The sequence below is a fragment of the Bombina bombina genome, chromosome 7, assembly GCF_027579735.1.
Source record: "Bombina bombina isolate aBomBom1 chromosome 7, aBomBom1.pri, whole genome shotgun sequence".
Lineage (NCBI taxonomy): Eukaryota > Metazoa > Chordata > Amphibia > Anura > Bombinatoridae > Bombina > Bombina bombina.
The window spans coordinates 243645764-243673445 of NC_069505.1; the positions used below are offsets into that span (position 1 = coordinate 243645764).

A 27682-nucleotide genomic window follows, 5' to 3' on the forward strand; every position below is an offset into this window, starting at 1 on the left:
AGTAACTGTACATTACACACGTGTGACACTAATGATACTTATTTTTATTTATACAGCACCGAGCATTTATACAGAGCGAGTAACTGTACATTACACATGTGACACTAATGATACTTATTTTTATTTATACTGCACTGAGCATTTATACAGAGCGAGTAACTGTACATTACACACGTGACACTAATGATACTTCTTTTTATTTATACAGCACCGAGCATTTATACAGAGCGAGTAACTGTACATTACACATGTGACACTAATGATACTTATTTTTATTTATACTGCACCGAGCATTTATACAGAGCGAGTAACTGTACATTACACACATGTGACACTAGTGATACTTATTTTTATTTATACGGCACCGATCATTTATACAGAGCGAGTAACTGTACATTGCACACACATGTGACACTAATGATACTTATTTTTATTTATACGGCACCGAGCATTTATACAGAGCGAGTAACTGTACATTACACACATGTGACACTAGTGATACTTATTTTTATTTATACGGCACCGATCATTTATACAGAGCGAGTAACTGTACATTGCACACACATGTGACACTAATGATACTTATTTTTATTTATACGGCACCGAGCATTAATACAGAAAGAGTAACTGTACATTACACATAAAAGAACTGAAACAGAAGTAGAAAGTGACCTAAGGTCCTTATTTTATTTAAGGGAAGAGACATATAAATAAAGTTAGATTTAGCCGGAGGTTTGTGTATAGATCTGACACTGAGAACTCTTCACTCATGTGAGAATGCAGTTTGTTCTGGGTGGCGACTGAATGGAGTTTAAAGGGTGTATTGTCTTATTGTCTCATTTGTTTGTGCTTTTAGGTATTTAATAAATCAAGAGGTTTTGTCCCTATAATCTGTTTTATATTTCTGTTTTCAGTCTCTGCTAACAAGTCAGCTGGAAATGGAGAAGATGAGAGTGGAACAAGAGAGAAAAAAAGCATTAATGTTCCAAGAAGCTGCCAAAGAGAAGGTGCTTTATTGTACAACGGTCTTATAGATTATGTAATGCAAACCCTGTGTGCTACATTATGTATAAACAGGTCATGTGACAGTGACAATACAAACCGTGTGCTACATTATGTATAAACTGGTCACATGACAGTGATTATACATAATGTAGCACACAGGGTTTGTATTATCACTGTCACGTCACCTGTTTATACATTATGTAGCACACAGGGTTTGTATTAACAGGTCACGTGACAATACAAACTATGTGCTACATTATGTATAAACGGGTCATATGACAGTGACAATACAAACCCTGTGCTACATTATGTATAAACAGGTCACATGACAGTGACAATACAAACCCTGTGTGCTACATTATGTATAAACAGGTCACGTGACTGTGACAATACAAACTATGTGCTACATTATGTATTAACAGGTCACATGACAGTGACAATACAAACCCTGGGTGCTACATTATGTATAAACCGGTCATATGACTGACAATACAAACCCTGTGTGCTACATTATGTATAAACAGGTCATGTGACAGTGACAATACAAACCCTGTGTGCTACATTATGTATAAACAGGTCACATGACAGTGACAATACAAACCCTGTGCTACATTATGTATAAACAGGTCACAGGACAGTGACAATACAAACCCTGGGTGCTACATTATGTATAAACCGGTCATATGACTGACAATACAAACCCTGTGTGCTACATTATGTATAAACAGATCATGTGACAGTGACAATACAAACCCTGTGTGCTACATTATGTATAAACAGGTCATGTGACAGTGACAATACAAACCCTGTGTGCTACATTATGTATAAACAGGTCACATGACAGTGACAATACAAACCCTGTGCTACATTATGTATAAACAGGTCACATGACAGTGACAATACAAACCCTGTGTGCTACATTATATATAAACAGGTCATATGACAGTGACAATACAAACCATAACAAAGTAATTGTAATAGAATATACAATTAAGTATAAGTGGCTTGAATCTGCGTTATGAAATAATGACTCTGCTGAGTTTAAGAAAATTAAATAAGCTATATAAGTAGTAGTTCAAATGTCATTCACACTATTAACTTTATTGGAAAAATGTCAAAGGAAAAGAAAAAAAAGTGAATTCTCTTGCATGCAAATGGCTTGAGCTCAGGATTAAAAACACTTAAACCAGAAAAAATAGTAGAACTCCCATCTAGTGTGTGTAATTTAAAGTTATAACAGCCAACAGAAGAATTATATCAATATCAAATAAGCCCTTACAATCCGAGGGCTCAAATTAAATTATCTTTACCATTTTAAGCTAACTACTAGGCTGAGATATCCACATAAATTATCGAGAGTCTAGTTTTATAACATGGTAAGCAAGTTTAAAAAACGGAGAGACAAAGCTTCTCCACAGGATCCCCTGACGCGCGTTTCACAAAAATACTTCTTCAGAGGAGGTTTTTGTGAAATGTGCGTCAGAAGCTTTGTCTCTCCGTTTTTTTTTAACTTGCTTACCATGTTATTAAACTAGACTCACTACACCTGACACTATACTGTGTATATGAATGTTTGTATTTCCCACATAATTTCATACTTCATAAAAGCTCTTGAGCGGTTTCTGCATTTGCTGATTCTACTGGAGAGTGTGAGGTTTGACCAATACACAGAGCTCTCTGCCCAGGTCCAGCTGGAGAGTTCTATTGACTTAGAATTGTTTGTCAAATTTATGAAAGTAGTAATAATGTCAGTATTAAAGGGACAGTCTACTGCAGAATTGTTATTGTTTAAAAAGATAGATAATCCCTTTATTACCCATTACCCAATTTTACATAACCAACACAGTTATAATAATACACTTTTCATGTAATTGGCAAGAGTCCATGAGCTAGTGACATATGGGATATACAATCCTACCAGGAGGGGCAAAGTTTCCCAAACCTCAAAATGCCTATAAATACACCCCTCACCACACCCACAATTTAGTTTTACAAACTTTGACTCCTCTGGAGGTGGTGAAGTAAGTTTGTGCTAAGATTTCTACGTTGATATGTGCTTCTTAGCATTTTGATGCCCGATTCCTCTCAGAGTACAGTGAATGTCAGAGGGATGTGAAGGGAGTATCACCTATTGAATGCAATGGTTTTCCTCACGGGAGATCTATTTCATAGGTTCTCTGTTATCGGTCTCCTACCTCCCTTTTCAGATCGACTATATACTCTTATATTCCATTACCTCTACTGATAACCGTTTCAGCACTGGTTTGGCTATCTGCTATATGTGGATGGGTGTCTTTTGGTAAGTATGTTTTCATTACTTAAGACACTCACAGCTATGGTTTGGCACTTTAATGAATTAATATAAAGTTCTAAATATATGTATTGTACTTATATTTGCCATATAAAAAAAATTCTTACCTGGGGTATAGTCCTTTTTCAATTGACTGTTCTTTTTAATTCGGCTTGCGAGGGCGCAAAATGCCAAAGTATATTGCATCATTTGTGGTTCGAATTTTTTTTTGGCGTGAATTTATGCTCAATGACGCAAAATAGTCATTTCCGGCGTCTTAGTCGACACCGAGTCCTTTCACAAGGTGGCATCTTTGATGACGCAAGTGTGTCATTTCCGGATGTTGTTAGCGCCAAAAAAATTCTGTTTGTGTTGTGCGTCATACTTGGCGCCAAATATTTTCATTATTTTAAACCCCATTCCTATATGCCTCTTGCCTTTTTTTTCTCTATCAGAGGGCTATGCTGTTTGCATTTTTTTTCTCATTCCTGAAACTGCCATATAAGGAAATTGATAATTTTGCTTTATATGTTTTTTTCTCTTACATTTACAAGATGTCTGAATCTAATCCTGTCTCAAAAATCAGTGTTGGAACCCTGCTGCCTGATAACAGTTCTACCAAAGCTAAGTGCATTTGTTGTAAACTTGTGGAGATTATTTCTCCAGCTGTGGTTTGTAATAGTTGTCATGATAAACTTTTACATGCAGAAAATGTGCCCATCAGTAATAGTGCATTGCCTGTTGTTGTTCCTTCAACATCTAATGTACAAGATATACCTGTGAATTTAAAAGATTTTATTGCTGATTCTATTCAGAAGGCTTTGTCTGCCATCCCGCCTTCTAATAAACGTAAAAGGTCTTTTAAAACTTCTCATAAAGTTGATGAAATTTCAAATGACCGACAACATACTGAATTATCCTTCTCTGATGAGGATCTATCTGATTCAGAAGATCCTTCCTCAGACATTGACACTGACAAATCTACTTATTTATTTAAAATGGAGTACATTTGTTCTTTGTTAAAAGAAGTGTTGATTACATTGGATATTGAGGAAACTAGTCATCTTGTTATTAAGACTAGTAAACGTTTAAATTCTGTTTATAAACTTGTGGTTACTCCAGAGGTTTTTCCAGTTCCTGATGCTTTTTCTGATATGATTTCTAAGTAATGGAATAGGCCTGGTACTTCTTTTATTCCTCCTTCAAGGTTTAAGAAATTGTATCCTTTGCCAGCAGTTACATTGGAGTTTTGGGAAAAGATCCCCAAAGTTGATGGGGCTATCTCTACTCTTGCTAAACGTACTACTATTCCTATGGAAGATAGTACTTCTTTTAAAGATCCTTTAGATAGGAAACTTGAATCTTATCCAAGGAAAGCCTATTTATATTCTGGTCATCTTCTCAATTTCTTTGGCTGATGTTGCAGCTGCATCAACTTTTTGGTTGGAAAATTTAGCGCAACAAGAAATGGATTCTGATATGTCTAGCATTGTTCGCTTGCTTCAACATGCTAATCATTTTATTTGTGATGCCATTTTTGATATCATCAAAATTGATGTTAAATCTATGTCTTTAGCTATTTTAGTTAAAAGAGCTTTGTGGCTTAAATCTTGGAATGCTGACTTGACTTCTAATTCAAGATAGCTATCTCTTTCTTTCCAAGGTAAAAAGTTATTTGGTTCTCAGTTGGGTTCGATTATTTCAACTGTCACTGGGGGAAGGGATTTTGTTTGCCTCAGGATAAAAGACCTAAGGGTAAATCTAAAGCTCCTAATCATTTTCGTTCCTTTCGACAAATTAAGGAACAGAAATCTAATCCTTCCCCCAAGGAATCTGTTTCCAATTGGAAACCTTCTTCAAATTGGAATAAATCCAAGCCGTTTAAGAAACCAAAGACAGCCCCCAAGTTCGCATGAAGGTGCGGCCCTCATTCCAGCTCAGCTGGTAGGGGGCAGATTAAGATTTTTCAAGGATGTTTGGACAAATTCTGTCCAAAATCAATGGATTCTGAGTATTGTCTCTTAAGGGTATCGAATAGGATTCAGAGTAAGACCTCCTGTGAGAAGATATTTTCTCTCACGCATCCCAGCAAATCCAGTAAAGGCTCAGGCTTTCCTGAAGTGTGTTTCAGACCTGGAGCTTTCAGGGGTAATCATGCCAGTTCTGTTTCGGGACCAGGGTCTGGGGTTTTATTCAAATCTATTAATTGTCTCAAAGAAAGAAAATTCATTCAGACCAGTTCTGGATCTAAAAATTTTGAACCGTTATATAAGTGTACCAACTTAAAAAATGGTGACTATAAGGACTATTCTGCCTTTTGTTCAGCAAGGGCATTATATATCCACAATAGACTTGCAGGATGCATATCTTCATATATCCGATTCATCCAGATCATTATCAGTTTCTGAGATTCTCTTTTCTAGACAAGCATTACCAATTTGTTGCTCTTCCTTTTGGCCTAGCGACAGCTCCAAGAATCTTTTCAAAGGTTCTCGGTGCCCTACTCTCTGTAATCAGAGAACGGGGTATTGTGGTGTTTCCTTATTTGGACGATATCTTGGTACAAGCTCAGTCTATACATTCTGCAGAATCTCACACAAATCAACTAGTGTTGTTTCTTCAAAGACATGGTTGGAGGATCAATTTACCAAAAAGTTCCTTGATTCCTCAGACAAGGGTCACCTTTTTAGGTTTCCAGATTGATTCAGTGTCCATGACTCTGTCTCTAACAGAAAAGAGACGATTAAAGTTGGTTTCAGCTTGTCTGAACCTTCAGTCTCACTCATTTCCTTTAGTAGCTATGTGCATGGAAGTTTTAGGTCTCATAACTGCAGCATCGGACGCTATCCCCTTTGCTCTTTTTTAATATGAGATCTCTCCAGCTTTGTATGCTGAATCAATGGTGCAAGGATTATACAAGGATATCGCAATTAATATCCTTAAATCCCAATGTTCGACAATCTCTGACTTGGTGGTTAGATCACCATTGTATAGTTCTAGGGGCCTCTTTTGTTCGTCCAACCTGGACTGTGATCACAACAGATGTGAGTCTTTCAGGTTGGGGAGCTGTTTGGGGATCTCTGACAGCACAAGGGGTTTGGAAATCTCAAGAGGCGAGATTACCAATCAATATTTTGGAACTCTGTCAGGGTATCTGAGTATTTATGTATGTATATTTATCTACACATATGATAAGACCACAGGATTAATTCTATATGAGACGATTTGCATCAGTTCTATTCACTGTAAATTGCAGTCCTCTCTGCGAAAATGGTTTTGGCTGGGTGAGACGCTTATCCTGATTAAGATTTATTAATTTAGGTTATTTAGGTTGATTTAGGTTATTTCAAAGAGAAAGCATCTGTCTCATTACCTAAGTCACAGGAACCCCTGAGTTAATAAAGACGCAGTGTCTGGGATTTTTCTTTTAGGCCTAATGAGATTTGTAGAGAAGATTTTTAGCTAAAGAAATGACTAAAGTGTCACCTATGTTTAAATTGTCCCTGCTGTGTATTGAATCAACATCTGTGCTGACCAGCAAAAACACGTTGCATTGTAACTTTTGGGTTCATTTTTAAATACAGCCTGCATAATTTAAATACTATATAACAATGTGTAATCTGTGTTTTTATATGAATATAAGGAAATACTCAAATGAACATTTTTAACAACATTATTCCTTTCATTTCAGGCACCTAGTAAGTACACATATAATTGGTATTTCTCTTGTTAAGTGTATCCAGTCCACGGATCATCCATTACTTGTGGGATATTCTCCTTCCCAACAGGAAGTTGCAAGAGGATCACCCACAGCAGAGCTGCTATATAGCTCCTCCCCTCACTGCCATATTCAGTCATTCTCTTGCAACTCTCAACTAAGATGGAGGTCGTAAGAGGACTGTGGTGTTTTATACTTAGTTTATTTCTTCAATCAAAAGTTTGTTATTTTTAAATGGTACCGGAGTGTACTGTTTATCTCAGGCAGTATTTAGAAGAAGAATCTGCCTGCGTTTTCTATGATCTTAGCAGAAGTAACTAAGATCTTTTGCTGTTCTCACATATTTTGAGGAGTGAGGTAACTTCAGAGGGGGAATAGCGTGCAGGTTTTCCTGTAATAAGGTATGTGCAGTTAAAATATTTTTCTAGGGATGGAATTTGCTAGAAAATGCTGCTGATACCGAAGTAATGTAAGTAAAGCCTTAAATGCAGTGATAGCGACTGGTATCAGGCTTATTAATAGAGATACATACTCTTATAAAAGTGTATTTTAAAACGTTTGCTGGCATGTTTAATCGTTTTTTACATATGTTTGGTGATAAAACTTATTGGGGCCTAGTTTTTTCCACATGGCTGGCTTGAATTTTGCCTAGAAACAGTTCCCTGAGGCTTCCCACTGTTGTAATATGAGTGGGAGGGGCCTATTTTGGCATTTTTTTGCACAGCAAAAATTACAGACACAGACATCCAGCTTCTTCCTGCATGATCCAGGACTTCTCTGAAGGGCTCAAAAGGCTTCAAAAGTCATATTGAGTGAGGTAAAAAGCCACAGTAGAGCTGTGGCAGTTGTTGTGACTGTTTAAAAAACGTTTTTGTCATTTGTTATTCCGTTTTTGGTATTAAGGGGTTAATCATCCATTTGCAAGTGGGTGCAATGCTCTGCTAACTTATTACATACACTGTAAAAATTTCGTTAGTGTAACTGCATTTTTTCACTGTTATTTCAAAATTTGGGAAAATTTGTGTTTCTTAAAGGCGCAGTAACTTTTTTATATTGCTTGTAAACTTGTTTTAAAGTGTTTTCCAAGCTTGCTAGTCTCATTGCTAGTCTGTTTAAACATGTCTGACACAGAGGAACCTACATGTTCATTATGTTTGAAAGCCATGGTGGAGCCCCATAGGAGAATGTGTACTAAATGTATTGATTTCACCTTAAACAGTAAAGATCAGTCTTTATCTATAAAAGAATTATCACCAGAGGGTTCTGTCGAGGGGGAAGTTATGCCGACTAACTCTCCCCACGTGTCAGACCCTTCGCCTCCCGCTCAGGGGACGCACGCTAATATGGCGCCAATTACATCAGGGACGCCCATAGCGATTACCTTGCATGACATGGCTGCAATCATGAATGATACCCTGTCAGAGGTATTATCCAGGTTGCCTGGATTAAGAGGCAAGCGCGATAGCTCTGGGGTTAGGAGAGATAAAGAGCGCGCAAATGCTGTTAGAGCCATGTCTGATACTGCGTCACAGTATGCAGAACATGAGGACGGAGAGCTTCAGTCTGTAGGTGACATCTCTGACTCGGGGAAACCTGATTCAGAGATTTCTAATTTTAAATTTAAGCTTGAGAACCTCCGTGTATTGCTTGGGGAGGTATTAGCTGCCCTGAATGACTGTAACACAGTTGCAATTCCAGAGAAATTGTGTAGGCTGGATAGATACTATGCGGTGCCGGTGTGTACTGACGTTTTTCCTATACCTAAAAGGCTTACAGAAATTATTAGCAAGAAGTGGGATAGACCCGGTGTGCCCTTTTCCCCACCTCCTATATTTAGAAAAATGTTTCCAATAGACGCCACTACACGGGACTTATGGCAGACGGTCCCTAAGGTGGAGGGAGCAGTTTCTACTTTAACAAAGCGTACCACTATCCCGGTTGAGGACAGTTGTGCTTTTTCAGATCCAATGGATAAAAAATTGGAGGGTTACCTTAAGAAAATGTTTATTCAACAAGGTTTTATTTTACAGCCCCTTGCATGCATTGCGCCTGTCACTGCTGCGGCGGCATTCTGGTTTGAGGCCCTGGAAGAGGTCATCCAGACAGCTCCATTGAATGAAATTATTGACAAGCTTAGAACGCTTAAGCTAGCTAACTCATTTGTTTCTGATGCCATTGTTCATTTGACTAAACTAACGGCTAAGAATTCCGGATTCGCCATCCAGGCGCGTAGGGCGCTATGGCTTAAATCCTGGTCAGCTGACGTGACTTCAAAGTCTAAATTACTCAACATTCCTTTCAAGGGGCAGACCTTATTTGGGCCTGGCTTGAAGGAAATTATTGCTGACATTACTGCAGGCAAGGGTCATACCCTTCCTCAGGACAGGGCCAAATCAAAGGCCAAACAGTCTAATTTTCGTGCCTTTCGAAATTTCAAAGCAGGAGCAGCATCAACTTCCTCCGCTTCAAAACCAGAGGGAACTGTTGCTCATTCCAGACAGGCCTGGAAACCTAACCAGTCCTGGAACAAGGGCAAGCAGGCCAGAAAGCCTGCTGGTGCCCCCAAGACAGCATGAAGGAACCGCCCCCTATCCGGAAACGGATCTAGTGGGGGGCAGACTTTCTCTCTTCGCCCAGGCGTGGGCAAGAGATGTTCAGGAACCCTGGGCGTTGGAGATCATATCTCAGGGATATCTTCTGGACTTCAAAGCTTCTCCTCCACAAGGGAGATTTCATCTTTCAAGGTTATCAGCAAACCAGATAAAGAAAGAGGCATTCCTAAGCTGTGTGCAAGACCTCCTAGTAATGGGAGTGATCCATCCAGTTCCGCGGACGGAACAAGGACAGGGATTTTATTCAAATCTGTTTGTGGTTCCCAAGAAAGAGGGAACCTTCAGACCAATCTTGGATCTAAAGATCTTAAACAAATTCCTCAGAGTTCCATCATTCAAAATGGAAACTATTCGGACCATCCTACCCATGATCCAAGAGGGTCAGTACATGACCACAGTGGACTTAAAGGATGCCTACCTTCACATACCGATTCACAGAGATCATCATCGGTTCCTAAGGTTTGCCTTTCTAGACAGGCATTACCAATTTGTAGCTCTTCCCTTCGGGTTGGCCACTGCCCCGAGAATTTTTACAAAGGTTCTGGGCTCACTTCTGGCGGTTCTAAGACCGCGAGGCATAGCGGTGGCTCCGTATCTAGACGACATCCTGATACAGGCGTCAAGCTTTCAAATTACCATGTCTCATACAGAGATAGTTCTGGCATTTCTAAAGTCGCATGGGTGGAAAGTAAACGTGGAAAAGAGTTCTCTATCACCACTCACAAGAGTCTCCTTCCTAGGGACTCTCATAGATTCTGTAGAGATGAAAATTTACCTGACGGAGTCCAGGTTATCAAAACTTCTAAATGCTTGCCGTGTCCTTCATTCCATTCCACGCCCGTCAGTTGCTCAGTGCATGGAAGTAATCGGCTTAATGGTAGCGACAATGGACATAGTGCCATTTGCGCGCCTGCATCTCAGACCGCTGCAATCATACATGCTAAGTCAGTGGAATGGGGATTACTCAGATTTGTCCCCTCTACTAAATCTGGATCAAGAGACCAGATATTCTCTTCTCTGGTGGCTTTCTCTGGTCCATCTGTCCAAGGGTATGGCCTTTCGCAGGCCAGATTGGACGATTGTAACAACAGATGCTAGCCTTCTAGGTTGGGGCGCAGTCTGGAACTCCCTGAGGGCTCAGGGATCGTGGACTCAGGAGGAGAAACTCCTCCCAATAAATATTCTAGAGTTAAGAGCAATATTCAAGGCTCTTCTAGCTTGGCCTCAGTTAGCAACACTGAGGTTCATCAGATTTCAGTTGGACAACATCACGACTGTGGCTTACATCAACCATCAAGGGGGAACCAGTAGTTCCCTAGGGATGTTAGAAGTCTCAAAGATAATTCGCTGGTCAGAGTCTCACTCTTGCCACCTGTCAGCGATCCACATCCCAGGCGTAGAGAACTTGGTGCCGGATTTTCTAAGTCGTCAGACTTTTCATTCGGGGGAGTGGGAACTCCATCCGGAGGTGTTTGCTCAACTGGTCCATCGTTGGAGCAAACCAGAACTGGATCGCATGGTGTCTCGCCAGAACGCCAAGCTTACTTGTTACGGATCCAGGTCCAGGGACCCGGGAGCAACGCTGATAGATGCTCTAGCAGCTCCTTGGTTCTTCAACCTGGCCTATGTGTTTCCACCGTTTCCTCTGCTCCCTCGACTGATTGCCAAAATCAAACAGGAGAGAGCATCAGTGATTCTGATAGCGCCTGCGTGGCCACGCAGGACCTGGTATGCAGACCTAGTGGACATGTCATCTTTTCCACCATGGACTCTGCCTCTGAGGCAGGACTTTCTAATACAACGTCCTTTCAATCATCCAAATCTAATTTCTCTGAGACTGACTGCATGGAGATTGAACGCTTGATTCTATCAAGGCGTGGCTTCTCCGAGTCAGTCATTGATACCTTAATACAGGCTCGGAAGCCTGTCACTAGGAAAATCTACCATAAGATATGGCATAAATATCTTTATTGGTGTGAATCCAAGAGTTACTCATGGAGTAAGGTTAGGATTCCTAGGATATTGTCCTTTCTCCAAGAGGGTTTGGACAAAGGCTTATCAGCTAGTTCTTTAAAAGGACATATCTCTGCTCTGTCTATTCTTTTGCACAAGCGTCTGGCAGAAGTTCCAGACGTCCAGGCATTTTGTCAGGCTTTGGTTAGGATTAAGCCTGTGTTTAAAACTGTTGCTCCTCCGTGGAGCTTAAACTTGGTTCTTAAAGTTCTTCAGGGAGTTCCGTTTGAACCCCTTCATTCCATTGATATTAAACTTTTATCTTGGAAAGTTCTGTTTTTGATGGCTATTTCCTCGGCTCGAAGAGTCTGAGTTATCTGCCTTACATTGTGATTCTCCTTCAGACAAGGTAGTTCTGCGTACCAAACCTGGGTTTTTACCTAAGGTGGTTTCTAACAGGAATATCAATCAAGAGATTGTTGTTCCATCATTGTGTCCTAATCCTTCTTCAAAAAAGGAACGTCTTTTGCATAATCTGGACGTAGTCCGTGCCTTGAAGTTTTACTTACAGGCTACTAAAGATTTTCATCAAACATCTGCCCTGTTTGTCGTTTACTCTGGACAGAGGAGAGGTCAAAAAGCTTCGGCAACCTCTCTCTCCTTTTGGCTTCGGAGCATAATACGCTTAGCCTATGAGACTGCTGGACAGCAGCCCCCTGAAAGGATTACAGCTCATTCTACTAGAGCTGTGACTTCCACCTGGGCCTTTAAAAATGAGGCCTCTGTTGAACAGATTTGCAAGGCTGCGACTTGGTCTTCGCTTCACACCTTTTCAAAATTTTACAAATTTGATACTTTTGCTTCTTCGGAGGCTGTTTTTGGGAGAGAGGTTCTACAGGCAGTGGTTCCTTCCGTTTAAGTTCCTGCCTTGTCCCTCCCATCATCCGTGTACTTTAGCTTTGGTATTGGTATCCCACAAGTAATGGATGATCCGTGGACTGGATACACTTAACAAGAGAAAACATAATTTATGCTTACCTGATAAATTTATTTCTCTTGTAGTGTATCCAGTCCACGGCCCGCCCTGTCCTTTTAAGGCAGGTCTAAATTTTAATTAAACTACAGTCACCACTGCACCCTATGGTTTCTCCTTTCTCGTCTTGTTTCGGTCGAATGACTGGATATGGCAGTGAGGGGAGGAGCTATATAGCAGCTCTGCTGTGGGTGATCCTCTTGCAACTTCCTGTTGGGAAGGAGAATATCCCACAAGTAATGGATGATCCGTGGACTGGATACACTACAAGAGAAATAAATTTATCAGGTAAGCAGTTTTTAAATAATATCCTATGTGTTTTATACACTCAAGAAGAAATATACAGATGTGAAATATTAATCTGTATGGGATAGTAGTCCAATGTAGACATAATTGTGTGAAAACCACATATATTTGCTGATCTCAAGGTATTGTATGTGATGTTGAGGGGGTGGCTGAAGAAAGAAATTGAATCCAGGATGAAGATATTATAGTCCTTTTTTAATAGTTTCATAGAAAATATGGTTTTAAACGCATATTATATATTATAAGTGGAATATATTCACATGTGGTCTTAAAATTATCAGAAAAAATGATACTGTGTGACCCATGCGTATTTGAACATGTAACTTATTAATGCTAGGAATTATAATGTATTGAATAATAACAATATAAGGAGATATTTGGAATGTAGCAGTGATTGATGGTTAGACTGTATTTGCTGGTTGTATGTTGCCCCCCTAGGGGATTGGAATGGTATGACAGCCAAATGAATTGTCTGTTAAAAACATATGCAAAACCGAGGGCCAATCCATGCTCAGCTTCCGTAGGGCCTCCCATATCGTTTCACCAATGATTAAGATATATAAGCTGAATGCAAGAGGAGAAGAGAGGAAGGATGGCTGAACTTTTTGCTAAAGTGTGGGGTGACTGAAAACTGGTTGCGTTGGAATACAGTCATTTTAAGCAAATTGGGCTACTTCTTTTTAACCACATTGCAAATACCCTTATTTTTCTTATGAGGTGAAACAAGAAAATACTTGGAAAGGATTGAAACATTTATTGGTTCAAGTTGGTGATGTATGATTGTTCAATGTTTTACTATTTAAATCAAAGGTATTCTAAAACTATAGTCAAATTACAGTTAATTTTAAAAGGACAATTTATATTTTAACCTTGTATTTCATAGCCTATGTATTTTAAAACTAATCATTAATGCTAAGTAATTTATCTTTGCAAATATACAAATATATTTTAGAATTGGTCTTAATTGTAGGTAATTAAGAATTTATTTCAGCTTAGATAAATTGGCATTTAAACTGACGGTTTACATCAAGAATATATATACTTCTGGTGTTCTAATTAGAATTGTATTAGAATAATTTGTGGGTTCAATAACTTAATTGTACCAGTCTGAATGTTAGTGGCTCATATCTTGGTATCTCATGGTGGTATTTTAATGAAATTCAATTGTGAATAAGGTTAATAAATAAGGTAACTTTTAGGATCTTTGCATATCATATTATAACAGTTTAAACGTGTATAGTTTTGATTCATGTCTGGTTTTCTACAAATATATTTCAATGTGTCTATAAATTTTAACTAATATAAAGAATTTAGGAATTTACTTTAATTTTATTGTTTGGTATATGCATGTTTATTGGGGGTTTATTTCAAAGGATAATTATTAAATATATTGTATCCTAACCCGGCCATATAATGACAACTCCGTGCAATTTTCAGGACTCTTCAAATTTGGCCTCTATTGAAGAGAGAACCGTTCATTTGTTTTCAGACAGGCAATGTCACAACTGTGGCATATGTCAATCATCAGGGTGGGACTCACAGTCCCCTAGCTATGAAAGAACTATCTCGGATACTTTCTTGGGAGGAATCCAGCTCTTGTCTAATTTCTGCGGTACGTGTCCCAAGTGTAGACAATTGGGAAGCGGATTATCTCAGCCGTCAGACTTTACATCCGGGGGAATGGTCCCTCCACCCAGATGTGTTTTCTCAGATTGTTCAGATGTGGGGTCTCCCAGAAATAGATCTGATGGCTTCTCATCTAAACAAGAAACTTTCCAGGTACCTGTCTAGGTCCAGGGATCTTCAGGCGGAAGCAGTGGATGCGTTGACACTTCCTTGGTTTTACCAACCTGCTTATATTTTCCCGCCTCTAGTTCTTCTTCCAAGAGTCCCCCCCAAAATAATCTTGGAACAATCCTCACAGGTTTTGGTATGCAGATCTTGTTCGGATGTCCAGTTGCCAACCTTGGCCACTTCCATTAAGGCTGGACCTTCTGTCTCAAGGTCCGTTTTTCCATCAGGATCTCATATCTTTAAATTTGAAGGTATGGAAATTGAACAGCCAAGTGCTTAGTCATAGAGGTTTCTCTGATTCAGTGATTAATACTATGTTATAGGCTCGTAAATCTGTTTCTAGAAAGATTTATTATTGAGTTTGGAAGACTTGTATTTCATGGTGTTCTTTTCATAAATTCTCCTGGCATTCTTTTAGAATTCCTAGAATTTTACAGTTTCATCAGGATGGTTTGGATAAGGGTTTGTCTGCAAGTTCATTGAAGGGACAAATCTCTGCTCTTTCTGTCTTATTTCACAGAAAGATTGCTAAGCTTCCTGATATTCACTGTTTTGTAAAGGTGTTGGTTCGTATAAAGCCTGTCATTAAATCAATCTCTCTTCCTTGGAGTCTTAATTTGGTTTTGAAGGCTTTACAGGCTCCTCCATTTGAGCCTATGCATTCTTTGGACATTAAACTACTTTCTTGGAAAGTGTTGTTCCTTTTGGCCATCTCTTCTGCTAGAAGAGTTTCTGAATTATCTGCTCTTTCTTGTGAATCTCCTTTTCTGATTTTTCATCAGGACAAGGCAATTTTGCGGACTTCATTTAAATTCTTACCTAAGGGGGTGAATTCTAACAACATTAATAGAGAAATTGTTGTGCCTTCCTTGTGTCCTAATCCTAAGAGTTCTTTAGAGAGATCCTTACATTCTTTGGATGTGGTAAGAGCTTTGAAATATTATGTTGAAGCTACTAAAGATTTCAGGAAGACTAGTCTATTTGTTATCTTTTCTGGTTCTAGGAAAGGTCAGAAGGCTTCTGCCATTTCCTTGGAATCGTGGCTAAAGCTTTTGATTCATCAAGCTTATTTGGAGTCGGGTCAAGCCCCTTCTCAGAGAATTACAACTCATTCTACTAGATCAGTCTCCACTTCGTGGGCTTTTAAGAATGAAGCTTCAGTTGGCCAGATTTGCAAAGCAGCAACTTGGTCTTCTTTGCATACATTTACTAAATTCTACCGTTTTGATGTATTTGCTTCTTCAGAAGCAGTTTTTGCTAGAAAAGTTCTTCAGACAGCTGTTTCAGTTTGATTCTTCTGCTTATGTTTTAAGTTTTTTTTTTTTTTCATTCATGAGAATAAACTTGTGTTTTGGGTTGTGGATTAATCTTTTTCAGCGAAAATGGCTGTTTTTATTTTTATCCCTCCCTCTCTAGTGACTCTTGCGTGGAGTTCCACATCTTGGGTATTGCTATCCCATACGTCACTAGCTCATGGACTCTTGCCAATTACATGAAAGAAAACATAATTTATTTAAGAACTTACCTGATAAATTCATTTCTTTCATATTGGCAAGAGTCCATGAGGCCCACCCTTTTTTATGGTGGTTATGAATTTTTTTGTATAAAGAACAATTATTTCGAAATTCCTTTGTTGATGCTTTTTACTCCTTTCTTTATCGCACCACTACTTAGCTATTCTTTAACTGAATTTTGGGTGTGGTGAGGGGTGTATTTATAGACATTTTGAGGTTTGGGAAACTTTGCCCCTCCTGGTAGGATTGTATATCCCATACGTCACTAGCTCATGGACTCTTGCCAATATGAAAGAAATTAATTTATCAGGTAAGTTCTTACATAAATTGTTTTTTTCTCTGTGATTACCTTGTATTTAAGCCTCTGCAGACTACCCCCTTATCTCAGTTCTTTTGATAGTCTTGCATTTTAGCCAATCAGTGCTGACACATAAATAACTCCACGGGAGTGAGCACAATGTTATCTATGACACACATGAACGAGGACTTTCCAGCTGTGAAAAACTGTTGAAGTGCCCTGAGATAAGCGACAACAGAACTTATTGCAATATGTATTCTTTATCATTTTAAATGGATTGTGCCTCTTTAAGCTTTGTTTTAATTCTATTTTCTTTTATCTGCCTTTTTTAAATCACTTGTTCGCTGTTTCACAAGTTTCGTCTCTCTGGGTTACTAACTGGGTAGATATTATGTATTAAGAATGGGCGAAAATTCTGCATTCAACATAGAAACTAAGGCTGAATTATGTCTGTGGGCTGCAGCTTTCGGCTGTTTGGTGCTGGATTTATTCATTTAACGTGCAACGCATAACGAATGCTGAATTGTTACCCAGTCCAGTTCTGTGTATACAGCAGAATGAGGCACTTTCACTGGGATTGAACACGTCTCATACATCCACGTGTACAGACTCTATTAGCTCTCTTTGTAGCTTCACAGAACGGAAGGGCAGATTGTAAAAATCTTCTTGACCCTGAGTTAATCACGGTGACACTAATAATCTAAGTTCTGCAGCAGAAAGTCTGGCATGATAGTGTGACGTGTCTAGGGACAGTAATTCACTGCAATCGTTTGTGTTAGCTGCTGGCAGATGATTATTTTCTGTAATCTACCGTTACTATATTGTACATTTGTATTAGTGACAGTTAAACATTTGCAAAATAGCAGCCATTTTCTTTCTTCAAAAAGTGCAATTTACCTTTGCTATAGTAGGTACTTAATAAAGCAAGGAAAGGCTGGTGCCCGGAGCAAGAACTATTCCACTTTAAAGGGACATGAAACCCATTGTTTTTTTCAGGATACATAACATACACTTTTAAACAACTTTCTAGTGTACTTCTATTATCAAATCTCTTGTTATCCTTTGCTGAAGGAATTTCATTGCACTACTGGCAGCCAACTGAACACATCTAGTTAGCCAATTTTTATTTTTTTTTAAGCTGGGCCCCCACCCTCAGGGGCGTAGTTGCGACCTCTGCACCCCCTGTAGTTTCGTCCCTAATAAGACTGATATGCTTCAGGAAAGTTCTTCTCTGTGAAAGGCACATATTGAGCAAAAAGAGGCTACTTCTAGGGTGGTAACGAGCCTTAGAACAATCTATTATTCTATTGTTCGTTCCCAGGTTGAGCGCTTCTCTCTTTTTATTTATGCAAATTATGACACTTAGGGAAGTCTCCCTAAGTGTGATACGGGAATCCAGACGTGGACCCATTGCTCAGTGTGCCTAGAGGGATATGGCTGCACCTCACTGATGAGGCCCACAATAGGCCGAAACGTACATCTGGGGTTTTGCCGTTTCGCTCGTTCAGAGAGGGATTGCCTGGTATTTCGGTGCTGGACTGTACTGTGAAGTCAGGATCAGACTGATATGCTTCAGGAAAGTTCTTCTCTGTGAAAGGCACATGTTTAGCAAAAAGAGGCTGCTTCTAGGGTGGTAACTAGCCATAGAACCAAGCTATTATGCTATTGTTCGTTCCCAGGTTGAGTGCTTCTCTCTCTTTATAGAAGTACAAACATTACTGGGCTATATGGCGCATCAGTTTCCTTCTTCTGCAGATTACTGATTTATGGGTTTTGGCCCATGATCCACCCACAGATAGCTGCCTGGACCTGGCTTTCATCCAAACATCCTGCTTGTTTATAATATACTTTGATTAACGGGACTTTGAACTTGTTTTATTTTCTTTATAAAGACACGAGTCCATGGATTTCATTCTTGTGGGATTACGCCTCCTGGTCAGCAGGAGGAGGCAAAGAGCACCACAGCAGAGCTGTATATATAGCTCCTCCCTTCCCTCCCACTCCAGTCATTCTCTTTGCCTATGTTAGTGATAGGAAGAGGTAACGTGAGGTGTTAGATTAGATTCTTCAATCAAGAGTTTATTATTTTTAAAGTAGTGCCAGAGAGTGCTACTTTCTTCTAGGGTATAGCCGTAGACCATGTCAGTCTCTAGAGTAGAGCTATTGGTGGCTTTAGAGCAAGGGGAACTGGTGGGACATAATTCTCACTGCGCCTCCCATACTGTAATGCTGCCCTTCTTGTGATGGCCTAAGCTGAAACTAACTCGGGCTCTATCTTTGTCCACAGGGCTATAGGAGGAAAAGGACCTCTGAACCCTGTTGAGGCTGTCCTGCTGTCGGACAGCATCAAGGTAAGTGCAGCCTTTATTATTCTGGGACATATTTAACTCAGAGAGGACTCTGCACTTAATTATATATATTTTTATTGGGAACATGGGCTCTTTAAGTAAAGGGCTCTCTTGCCAGACAGCATTTAGCAGACTCTGGGCCACGCTTGGGGCTATTTTTATTGGGGACATGGTCTCATTAAGTACAAGACTCCCCCACAAAACTGCTTTGTTAAGGCACTGGGCTATGCTTGGGGTTATTTTTTAGAACATGTACGTTTAATACAGGGCTTCCCTATATGGCAACGTGGTACAAGTCTTACACGTTAAAGAAGGCATCATTAACAGGCACTGTATTTTTCTGGGGCTTTCAGGTTTTAAGTTAAAACTTAGCCGAGGAGCGGTTTTAGACTTTGACGCCCACAAAGGGCGGGGCTAATTTTTGCGTGCTTCAGTCAGGTTAGTGACGCCGCGCAGTTGTTTTCCAGAGTTCCGACATCAGCATGCCAGCTGGGTGTTACACTAAGAACCGCTTGGTTTTATAAAGCAAGGGGTTAATAGCGTTCTGTGACTCGATCGATAGCTGATGCTGTTAAGCCTGTTGAAAGAGTGGTCTGAAAACCGGGTGGCAGGTAGGCGCCTCAGCGGAGCTGTGGAGGCGTAGAGGTGCAAGATTTACACAAGTGTTTATCCGATTCAAAAACATGTTTGTTTGTTTTTTTAATTTAAAGGGGCCAATACAAAAGACATAGTATCCGTTTATTTTTCATTTTAAAGGGCCAGTTTCTATTTGAGTATTAGGTCTTATACACTCTTGCTTTTTTCAACATAATAGAGAGTGGTTGATTAAAGATTTAAGGAGTTATTATTTTTTAAAGGGCCAGTATATATTTTTTATTATTCAGTTTTTTCTTTTATATCATGGATTTAGAAGATATCCAGAATGTTACTTGGGCCATGTGTTTGAATGCCAATGTGGAACCTCCTGTTCCTTTTTGTCCCTCATGCATTGAGAGGGCTTTAAGCTATAGAGAAAAGATTTTCTTTGATAAAACCTTGCCCAAAGCAGATGCTTCTCAGGAGTCGAATGATGAGATGCAGAGTATGCCATAGCTTTCTCCCCAGGCGTCACAGCCCTTAACGCCCGCTCAAGCAGTGCCCTGTACTTCTTCTCAAGTTTCTGCTGCAGTTATGTCTTCTACACTTTCTGATGCGTTATCTGCCTTTCCTATATTTCAAGGCAAGCGTAAAAGTAAGGACAACTATGTGGTCAATGAAGTTTCTGATACTTTGATGGCAATCTCGGACGTACCCTCCCAGGGCTCTGAGTTGGAGGGTATGGAGGTTCTATCGTAAGGTGAAATTTCTGACTCGAGAAGTTCCTTACCTCTGACTGATTCAGAAGTGGTTTCTTTCAGGTTTAAACTAGAACACCTCCGCCTGTTACTAAGGGAGGTTTTAGTGACTTTGGACGACTGTGATACGATAGTGGTCGCTCCAGAGAAGTTGAGTAAGTTAGACAGATACTTAGAAGTCCCTTCTTACTCTGATGTTTTTCCAGTTCCCAAGCAAACTTCGGAGATTGTTGCTAAAGAATGGGAGAGACCAGGTAGTCCCTTCTCTCCTTCTCCAATTTTCATGAAAATGTTCCCTATAGCTGACGCTGTCATGGAATCTTGGCAGACGGTCCCTAAGGTGGAGGGAGCTATTTCCACCCTGGCTAAGCAAACTACTATTCCTATTGAGGATAGTTGTGCTTTCAAAGATCCTATGGATAAGAAGTTGGAGGGTCTACTTAAAAGGTTTTATGTTCATCAGGGTTTACTTTTACAACCGGCTGCTTGCATCGTTACGGTCACTAGTGCGGCAGCTTATTGGTTTGATGCTCTTGCAGAGTCTCTTAAGACTGAGACTTCTAAGGAAGAGATACAGGATCGGATTAAAGCTCTTAAATTAGCTAATTTGTTTATTACTGATGCTTCTCTGCAGATTACTAAATTGGCTGCTAAGAGTTCAGGTTTTTCCATCCTAGCCCGCAGGGCCTTATGGTTGAAACCTTGGTCTGCGGACATATCATCCAAGTCTAAACTTCTGGCTATTCCTTACAAGGGGAAGACCTTGTTTGGACCTGGCTTGAAGGAAATTATCTCTGACATCACGGGAGGTAAGGGTCATCTCCTCCCTCAGGATAAAAGATCCAAGCAGAAGGGTCGACAAAGTAATTTTCGTTCCTTTCGAAATTTCAAGGGAAACTCCTCCTCATCTTCCTCTAAACAGGAAGTAAACTATTCGCAATCCAAGTCTACCTGGAGACCCAACCAGTCATGGAACAAGGGTAAACAATCAAAGAAACCTGCTGCTGCTTCCAAGTCAGCATGAAGGGTTTGCCCCCGATCCGGGACCGGATCTGGTAGGGGGCAGACTTTCCTTTTTCATTCAGGCTTGGGTGCGAAATGTTCAGGATCCCTGGGCTATAGAAATAGTGTCTCAGGGATACAAACTGGAGTTCAGAAATTCTTCCCCCCCAAGGAAGATTTCTTCGTTCAAGATTATCTGCAGACCAGATTAAAAGAGAGGCGTTCTTAAATTGTATAAGAGACCTTTCTTTCATGGGAGTGATTTGTCCCGTTCCGATACAGGAACAGGGTTTTTATTCAAATCTGTTTGTAGTTCCCAAAAAGGAGGGAACCTTCAGACCTATCTTAGACCTCAAGAGTCTAAACAAGTTTCTCAGAAATCCATCTTTCAAGATGGAAACTATTCGTACCATTCTCCCATTGATCCAGGAGGGTCAATTTATGACGACAGTGGATCTAAAGGATGCATATCTTCATGTACCTATCCACAGAGATCATCACAAGTTCCTGAGGTTTGCCTTTCTGGACAAACATTTTCAATTTGTGACTCTCCCTTTCGGTCTGGCCACGGCACCCAGAATTTTCACAAAGGTTCTGGGGTCTCTACTGGCGGTTCTAAGACCGCGGGGCATTGCTGTGGCGCCTTATATGGACGATATTCTAATCCAGGCGTCATTTATCAGCTAACAAGGTCCCATACCGACATTGTGCTATCCTTCCTGAGAATTCACGGTTGGAAGGTAAATCTGGAAAAGAGTTTGTTAATTCCACAGACAAGGGTCCCTTCCTGGGGACTCTAATCGACTCTATATCCATGAAGATTTTTCTGACAGAGGTCAGAAAGTCAAAGATTCTGAATACGTCGAGTCCTTCAGTCCACTCCTCGGCCGTCAATGGCTCAGTCCATGGAAGTAATCGGATTGATGGTGGCGGCAATGGACATCATACCATTTGCTCGGTTTCATCTCAGGTCTCTGCAGCTAAGCATGCTCAGGCAGTGGAATGGAGATTATACAGAGTTGTCTCCTCGAATAATCCTAGATCAGGAGACGAGGGACTCTCTTCATTGGTGGCTGTCTCCGGATGCCAGCCTTTTAGGATGGGGAGCAGTCTTGGGCTCTTTAAAGGCTCAAGGAGTATGGACTCAGGCAGAGTCTCTCCTTCCCATCAACATTCTAGAGTTGAGGGAGATTTTCAGTGCGCTTCAGGCCTGGCCTCAGTTGACTTTGGCCAAATTCATCAGATTCCAGTCGGACAACATAACGACAGTGGCTTACATCAATCATCAGGGAGGAACAAGGAGTCCCTTGGCGATGACCGAAGTGGCTAAGATAATCCAGTGGGGGGAGGCCCATTCTTGCCATCTGTCGGTGATCTACATCCCAGGGGGGGGGGGGGGGACAACTGGAAGGCAGATTTTCTGAGCAGGCAGACTTTTCATCCAGGAGAGTGGGAACTCCATCCGGAAATATTCTCCAACCTGATTCTAAGATGGGGTCGGCCGGAGTTGGATCTCATGGCATCTCGTCAGAATGCCAAGCTTCCGATATATGGGTCCAGGTCCAGGGACCCCTGGGCCGAGCTGATAGATGCATAGGCAGTTCCTTGGTCCTTCACCCTAGCATATTGATTCCCCCCCGTTTGCGCTCCTTCCCCGGGTTATTGCTCGAATAAAACAGGAGAGGGCGTCAGTGATCCTCATTGCTCCTGCGTGGTCTTGCAGGATTTGGTATGCCGATCTGGTGGACATGTCATCTCTGCCACCTTGGAAGATTCCATTGAGGAAGGACCTTCTCATTCAGGGTCCTTTCCGTCACCCGAATCTAGTTTCTCTGCAGCTGACTGCTTGGAGATTGAACGCTTAATCTTATCCAAACGAGGGTTTTCTGATTCGGTCATAGATACTTTAATTCAGGCGTGTAAGCCAGTAACTAGGAAGATTTATCATAAGATATGGCGTAAATATCTTTATTGGTGTGAATCCAAGGGCTACTCATGGAGTAGAGTTAGGATTCCCAGGATTTTGTCTTTTCTCCAAGAAGTATTGGAGAAGGGGTTATCAGTGAGTTCCCTAAAGGGTCAGATCTCTGCCTTATCTATTTTGTTGCACAAGCGTCTGGCAGATGTACCAGATATTCAGTCTTCTTAGATCAAAGTGGCTGTGCTATTTGTCAAAATATCACACGAATGAGGACATTCCAAATCTGAGGACTTTCCAAAGCACTTTATAGTAACCCGGGTTATTTACATATCTAATAATTTTTTTATGCTTATACCTCCTCTCTCCTGCTTGCATCAAGTGCTGGGAATTACATTTGGCTGCAATAGAAGAGATAACTATCTCGATAACAACTTGCGATTTGAACATCTGTAGAGCCGATAACCAGTATTAACAGCTGTGAATTGTACCGATGACGTCAGACGCCAAGACACATGCGGCGCACTGATTCGGTTTGGAACTTGGAGCTAAACAGACGATATCGGTCTCACACAAGAGGTGAAGTGAGTAAAAAGAACCTTACAAGATAAAGATAAATAAGGTAAACTGACTGTATCATGTTATAAGAAGTCTCATTATTGCTTATTGCTCAGATTCGAGCTTGGTCAGCAAAGCCTACTTACAAGGCAACGATATTTACCAAACAGTTGCTGTATGACAAAGAGGCTGCTTTTCCCTGTATAAACAGAGTGGATTACAAATACAGTTTTCAGCAAAACATATATGCTTACGAAATACCTGGTGTGTAATTTCAACCTGTTCTGTACAAATATTGATTTTAATATTTTATCTTTGGGGAGACGTCCCCTTGTCTTAGCTTAAATTTAATTTTGATTTTTGGTTATGTACAAATAAAAATTTTATACATACAAATAGGGTTTCAAGTAATTTTTTAGATTGTTTACCCCACATCATAATCCAAGTATTCACTTTTGGATATCTAGTATATATCATTAGCACCTGATATTATTGTTTTTAAGCACTTAGTAATGCACAGTTTTACTGTTTGACACACATCGGTTTTTCTTGTTATAAAATAACACACTGCAAGTATATTGCAACACTGCTATTCGTTACATATAACTAGCAATCTTTTCTTTTTAGAATAGAACACATTTGATAGACTGTTTAGCTTTTGTAGTTTCCCCTACTGTAGGGATTATAAAACTTTTATGGTTTTTCACCAATTACCAAGATAGATACAATTTTCCAAGATACACTTAAAGTTTAAAAAAAAATTAAAATTTTTTTTTTGTAAATACACCTTTCTCCACTTATTCTAAATAGGATTGCAGAACCTTTTACCACATTTGATTAATTTTTGCACTATAGATATTTTCTACAATTTTTAATACATATACTGCATATACCCAAGTTTTTCGAATTAAGGATACCTTTAGCTTCTTTTAGCGCACTTACTATCACCTCTTAACTCCATTACATTTGAAAAGAGCAAAGGATCTTTTCTCCTTTGTAAGTTGTGTGGTATCCTCTCTCTAACCAGCGCTCTGCTTAAACATCTTTAATACTTTCTTCCTAAAGTTGTTTCAGACAAGAACATTAATCAGGAGATTGTTGTTCCTTCCTTGTGTCCTAATCCTCCTCCTCAGAAGGAACGCCTGCTACACAATTTGGACGTTGTCCGTGCTTTAAAATTTTACTTACAAGCGACTAAGGACTTTCGTCAATCGTCTTCTTTATTTGTCGTTTTTTCGGGAAAACGTAATGGTCAGAAAGCTACGGCTACTTCTCTTTCTTTTTGGCTGAAGAGTATCATCCGTTTGGAATATGAGACTGCTGGACAGCAGCCTCCTGAAAAAATGATGGCTCATTCCATTAGGGCTGTTGCTTCCTCATGGGCATTCAAAAATTATACTTCTGTTGAACAGATTTGCAAGGCGGCAACTTGGTCCTCTCTTCACACTTTTTCTAAATTTTACAAATTTGATACCTTTGCCTCGGCTGAGGCTGTTTTTGGAAGATAGGTTCTTCAAGCAGTGGTGCCTTCCGTTTAGGTTCCCTGTCTTGTCCCTCCCTTATCATCCGTGTACTATAGCTTTGGTATTGTATCCCACAAGTAAGTATGAAATCCGTGGACTCATCATGTCTTTAAAAAGAAAAGAAAATTTATGCTTACCTAATAAATTTGTTTCTTTTTAGACACGTTGAGTCCACGGCCCGCCCTGTTCTATGAGACAGGTTATTATTTTGGTTAAACTTCAGACACCTCTGCACCTTAGCTTTTCCTTTCTCTTCCTAACTTCGGTCAAAGGACTGGAGTGGGAGGGAAGGGAGGAGCTATATATACAGCTCTGCTGTGGTGCGTAATCCCACAAGTAAGGATGAAATCCGTGGACTCATTGTGTCTAAAAAGAAACAAATTTATCAGGTAAGCATACATTTTCTTTTTTTTTATAAATATTTGTTTTTTATTTTTTTATTCATTTTTTTTATTTTTTTTATTTTTGTTACTTTTGCCTGCTATACAGGACTGTTTATTTTAATTTTATCGTTACTACCATTTTTATTTTCAATTTTTATCTCTGTTTTTATTGAAATATTCCAATTATTATTTTTCATTTTTGATTATTATTGTAGTGTTACCACATTTGTCAACCTTACTCTTATTCTTTATATTGATCTAGGGGGCATATATATATATTATCTAATTTTACTTCTATTATCTAATTTGCTTCCTACTCTTGTTATCCTTTGGTGAAAGAATTATCTAGGAAAGCTCAGGAGCAGTAAAGAACCTAGGTTCTAGCTGCTGATTGGTGGATGCATATATTTATACTGATTGTCATTGCCTTACCCATGTGTTTAGTTAGAAACCAGTAGTGCATTGCTGCTCCTTTAACAAAGGATCTCAAGAGAATAAATCACTTTTGATAATAGAAGTAACAAGGAAAGTTGTTTAAAATTGTAATTTCTACCTAAATCATGAAAGAAAAAATATTAGGTTTCATGTCCCTTTAACTTTCCTATGCCTTAAAGATAGAACGTTTTAAGCTGTATTTTAGATCTGTTATCTAATTTGCTTTGTTCTCTTTGTATACTTTGTTGAAGCATACCTAGGTAGGGTCAGTAGTAGCAATGTACTACTGGGAGCTAGCTGCTGACTTGTGACTGCCTATCTATACCTCTTGTCATTTGCTCATACAATGTGTTCAGTCAGCTACCAGTAGTGCATTACTGCTGCTTCAACAAAGGATACCAAGAGAATTATATAAATTAGATAATAAAAGCAAACTGGAACGTTGTTTGAAATTGTATTTTCTATCTGAATCATGAAAGAAAAATGAGTCTCCGATAAAACGTTAAAAGGAACATTAGTTTATTTGTTATTAGAATTAATTTACTCTGTAAATACTGACCTTTTGCTTTTTAGCGCCTTCCTTATGCTTTACGCCATATGGGAAGCGCAATAACCTTATTAACCCATGTTTATTGCACAGTTCTGTACGGTATTGTTACTCTATACTTGTCTTTTAAAGGAGAGGAAATCGTACAGCCTTCCGTCTGCAGACACTGGTGCCACAACTCCTACGTTGTCTCGCTCAAGCTCTATAAGTGGCACAGACTTCTCAGGTTTGCAGGCATCATTCATCTCACAGGTAAGGTAACGCTCGAGAGCCATTTTTGTTCCATCCACCTACATTTTCTTTTTCTGTATATTGAACAACTCCATGGCTTCTGTGGGCCCCTTGAAATTGGTCTCTGGATCCATGCAGAATGCCCTTGCCTTGTTCTATAGATGGGTAGAGAATCAGAACTCTCAGCCCCCCCCCCCCCCCCTTTGTTACACGCCCAGCTGGCACAGCCTCCCCCCCCTTTGTTACACGCCCAGCTGGCACAGCCCCCCCCCCCCCTTTGTTACACGCCCAGCTGGCACAGCCTCCCCCCCCTTTGTTACACGCCCAGCTGGCACAGCCTCCCCCCCTTTGTGACACGCCCAGCTGGCACAGCCCCCCCTTTGTGACACGCCCAGCTGGCACAGCCCCCCCCCCTTTGTGACACGCCCAGCTGGCACAGCTTCCCCCCCTTTGTGACACGCCCAGCTGGCACAGCTTCCCCCCCTTTGTGACATGCCCAGCTGGCACAGCTTCCCCCCCTTTGTGACACGCCCAGCTGGCACAGCTTCCCCCCCTTTGTGACATGGCCAGCTGGCACAGCCCCCCCCCTTGTGACACGCCCAGCTGGCACAGCTTCCCCCATTTGTGACATGGCCAGCTGGCACAGCCCCCCCCTTGTGACACGCCCAGCTGGCACAGCCCCCCTCCCCCTTTGTGACACGCCCAGCTGGCACAGCCTCGCTTCCCTACTGAAGTTTTTAGTCCTTTTTGTTTATAGTCCCCAAACCGCTCTACAGATATTTTAAATTGAACTAGATCTTTCGAATCCATTAAAATGGGCCCTTTTTTGAGTTGCTAAGGTTGTGGTCATCTTATGGTGCCCAGATATTTCTGGCTCTTG

General features: G+C 40.3%; 1 protein-coding gene across 1 annotated transcript in view; it reads left to right on the forward strand.

The window, feature by feature from the left end:
- Positions 1 to 27682, forward strand: part of TMF1 (TATA element modulatory factor 1) — a 197874-nt gene that overhangs the window by 140962 nt on the left and 29230 nt on the right. The window contains exons 13-14 of the mRNA XM_053720684.1: positions 915 to 1007; positions 26704 to 26823. Of these exons, the coding sequence (XP_053576659.1) occupies positions 915 to 1007; positions 26704 to 26823 (213 nt within the window). The remainder of the gene's footprint in view (positions 1 to 914; positions 1008 to 26703; positions 26824 to 27682) is intronic.